At 64.3% G+C, this 3683-nt stretch overlaps 1 protein-coding gene across 1 annotated transcript in view; it reads right to left on the bottom strand.

Annotated features, from left to right (window-relative positions):
• Positions 1–598: 598 nt before the first annotated feature.
• The window catches only part of BSN (bassoon presynaptic cytomatrix protein), a 34725-nt gene continuing 31640 nt past the window's right edge, over positions 599–3683 (bottom strand). Inside the window, 5 exon segments of the mRNA XM_025044831.1 lie at positions 599–639; positions 868–999; positions 1505–1604; positions 1736–2571; positions 2880–3683. The exon segment at positions 2880–3683 is cut by the window's right edge and continues 122 nt beyond it. Coding sequence (XP_024900599.1) covers positions 599–639; positions 868–999; positions 1505–1604; positions 1736–2571; positions 2880–3683 — 1913 coding nt within the window.

The raw sequence follows: 3683 nt of genomic DNA, 5'->3' as shown, positions 1-3683 counted from the left end.
CTGGGCCAGTCGCAGCTGAAGGAAGCCCACCAGGCCCTTCCTAGGCCCCGCTTGTAGGAACTGGGTGGGTCTAGTCAGCCAGGCCATGGCCAGCCGCGCCCCCCGCCCCCCAGTCCTGACACTCACTGTTATACGCAGAGTTCAGAGCTGCGCCCAGGCCTCGGACTCCAGAGATTTTTCCACAGCAATGGTATCGTCTCCCTTCGTCTCTTCGAGAGCCTGTGGAACATTTACAGAGGAGGGCTGGGGGGAGCTGTACCCCAGGCCCCCCCAACCCAACCTAAGGCCAACTCAGCTGCAAGAGGGACAGGGGGTGGTGGAGCAGGACAAAGGGACAGGGGCCCCAGCTTCCCTTTGCTGGGGACCTCCACTGAGTGGGCCGCATGTCGGGGCCTCTGTGCACAGGGTCCCTTCTCCTCCTCCTCCCCCACCCACACTCGCAGGAGAGGACACTGCCGCTCTGGCCACGCCACCTGCTGCTGAAGACCGGACTCCTCGTAGAGGGCCCCTCAGGACTCAGAGCCCCCACGTGAACACCTCAGACCTTTCCTGGGGGAGGCTGGGTACAGGTAGCTCATACTCACCCTGCAGGGCACGGTCACCAGAATGAGGAGAATTTTTTGCCAAAAGCAGAGACGGCTGTGACATAGAAAAAGGAGAGGTGTCAGGGAGTTGAGCCAGACTCCCAGACAGTCAGGGCCATTTGGCGCAGTGAAGCCAAGCTCAGCCCAAGGGGCAGAGATTCCCCCAAGAACCACCGGGCCGGCCTGCGCCTGGGTGACCGAGCCTGGAATCATTCCCCAGGCCCCACCTCTGCCGGGGCCTGGAGCAGCTGCCCACCTGGACCTGGCTGCAGGCAGCGCTTACCTTCTGTCAGCTTGCCGGCCTGCTCTGCTGCCCCGCCGGGGAGGATCTTGGAGAGCACGCTCTCCCCATCGGCACCCGGCTGGCCGGCAGGAGCCCCGGGGGTCCCTCCAGGCCTGGCTCCAGCCTTCACGCCTAGGGGGAAAGAAGCCACCATCATGAGCCAAGCTTGGCCTGGCTCTTCAGGTTCCCAGTGGGAGAGTAGCCATGAGGGAACCTGAACACAGGTACCCTGTGCAGGGGGAGGGCGAGGAGAAAGATAGAGAAATAAAGAGAAGAACAGGAAGAACAAGAGTGGGAAGAAGCAGAAAAAAGGAAGTTGAAAGTAAAGAAGGAGAAAGGAAGGAAAAACAGAGGAGGATGAGAAGCTGGAAGAGAGGAGGGAACGGGAAGGAGGGAGAGAGTAAGAGGCCATGGTCCCGGCCCCGCGCTCACTAGTCCCTTCCAGGTTCCCTGCCCAGAGCTGCCTGGGCCTTAAGGCCCCAGTGCTGGTGACCCCATTGCTCATTCTAACCCACTGGGCACTTCTCAGGGAGCAGTGAGGACATGCAATTCAGGGGAGCTCGGGGCGCCTGTGGGTGTAGGGAGGGCAGCCCAGGTTCTCTGGGTCAATGCTGAGGGCACCAAAGGGTAGGCTCACCTGTGGGTCCAGGTCCCGGTGGTGGCTGGGCCTGAGGAGGCCTCCCCTGCTGGGGTGCTTTGGCTGCCCCTTTAGAGCCATTTGCCTGCTCTGCTCGTGGCTGCAACACAGAACCACAGCTGAATACCACACGCCGACTCTGCCCACGCCCAGCCTGGAACCAGGGGGATGTGCAAGCTGGAGCCGCAGCATCCGCCCTGGGTAGGATCCCCGCGCTGGAGCCCTACGTACCGGTCCTGCTGGCTGGGGGCCTGTGGCTGTCGTGGGGCCTGGCTGAGGCTTCCCCGCTGGCTGGCTGGCAGCAGAGGCCAGGCCCCGGGCAGTTGGCTGGCCCTGCTGCGGCAGCCGAGCCTGTGATGGGGTTTGCTGGGGGTGCTGTGGCCCGTGACCTTGTGGCTGCGGCGGCTGCTGCTGCTGCGGCTGCTGCTGCTGCTGCTGCTGCTGCTGGGTCTGCGGCTGGCGTGATGATGTTGCTGAGGGCGTCTGCCTGGACGGCGGCGGCTGTGACTGCTGTGGCCCTGGAGGTGCCTGCCGACCCTGTGGCTGAGGCTGCGACGGGGGTTCTGGCTTTGGCTGCGGTGCGGCGGGCCCCGCGTGGGCCTGCCGGGAGCCCTTCTTGCTGTCAGAGGCATGATGGTATGCTGACGGAACACGGGATGGCTGTGAGTATTCGGCGGAGCTGGGGTACCCAGGCTGACTCTTCTTCTGCATGGCCGGGGCAGGGCTGGGCTGAGGGTGAGGCCGGGCCTCATGGCGACCCAGGTCCCGACCATGTGGTTTGGCAGCACGCCGGCTCGGCTCCTCGCCAGCGTGGCGGCCTGAGTGCCGCCCGTGGTCACTGTGGTGCCGGTGTTCCTTGGCTGAGGCATGGCGGCCCGGGCCACCCTCATCATGTGGCCACAGGCCCTCTTCGGGGGGCTCGTCGTAGTCATGGTAGCTGTGCCTGGCAGGGCCTCGCTTCTGGGAGGAGGAGGAGACTGCGTGGCCCCCATGGTGCCTGAACCGGTCAGAGCGGGCATCCCGGGGCTTATCAAACCAGTCTGTCTCCTCCTGGCCCAGGTGATATGCTTCAGAGACCAAAAACAGAACACCGTCAACCCCCAGGTTGGCCGCAGGGGGAGGCCCAGCTGAAGCCATGCAAGGAAACCAGAGTGGGCGCCGCAGCCACAAACATAACACTGGGCCCCTGGCCCACCCTCCCCCAACTGGGGCCAGGGTGCGGGTGGAGAAGGCGAGGAGGGGGGCCGGCGGCAAGGCCCACTGCATGAGGCGCCAGGCCGAGCCCCACTGGGACATCTCAGGGCTCAGGGCCCCATGGGCAGGCAGGCCCCCCAGGTGCTGAGCATCTGCAGAAATCACCCCCAGCTGCCATTACCTTCGCTGTCGGAAACTACGCAGTGGGCATCGTCCAGGATGTAGCCTTCCTCACGCTTATATGTGTGGGCCCGCGGTCCGTCCTTGACATGCTCCTGGACATCGGGCATGGAGTGGCTGGAGCAGAACTGGGGACAGGTGTCCCCGGGTGGAAGGGTGCCCCCGGCGGGGCGGGGCCGTCCCATGGGGCTGACAGGGCTCTCCTCTTCAGAGGCCTGGCTCCGCATGGGGGGCCGGGCCCGACCGTGGGCCATGCTCAGGGATGAGGGCTTGGGGCCCGCTTTTTGAAGTCGCTCCACAGCCTCCCGTTCCCGCTCATATCCCTTGCCCCGGCCACCAAAGTCATGGCTGGACAGCTTCTCCCCACTGTATGCAGATGTCACCCGGGACCGGCTGCTCCCACTGTACACACGGTCATCCTCCTCCACTTGGTCCCGGCTGGGCACCCCGTAGGACCTCTGCTGCTCATACACGTTCTTCTTGAGCCCGTAGGTGATTTCATCCTGAAACTTCCTGCCTCGAGAGACTAGGCCACTGCTGACTGCTGGGGAGGGGTAGGAGGCCAGGTCTGACTCCACATCCTTGGCCTCTTCGATGGGCGAGAACTTGGAGATCTTCTGCTCCATGCCCTGCTTCCGGTGCTTGCTGCGCTTTGAGGAGATGGCAGCTGGGGCAAGGCTCTTGGAGGGATGCTTGGGCCCCATAGGGCCTGGACCGTACTTCTCAGCTCGAGCCCCGTGGCGGTAGTCACTGTCACTGTAATAGTGAGCGCTAGCTGGTCGGCCGTCACTCTCTATGCTCCGGT

This window comes from Pteropus alecto, unplaced genomic scaffold (assembly GCF_000325575.1).
Source record: "Pteropus alecto unplaced genomic scaffold, ASM32557v1 scaffold53, whole genome shotgun sequence".
NCBI classification, from domain to species: Eukaryota; Metazoa; Chordata; class Mammalia; order Chiroptera; family Pteropodidae; genus Pteropus; species Pteropus alecto.
This window is presented reverse-complemented; position numbering and strand designations above follow the sequence as displayed.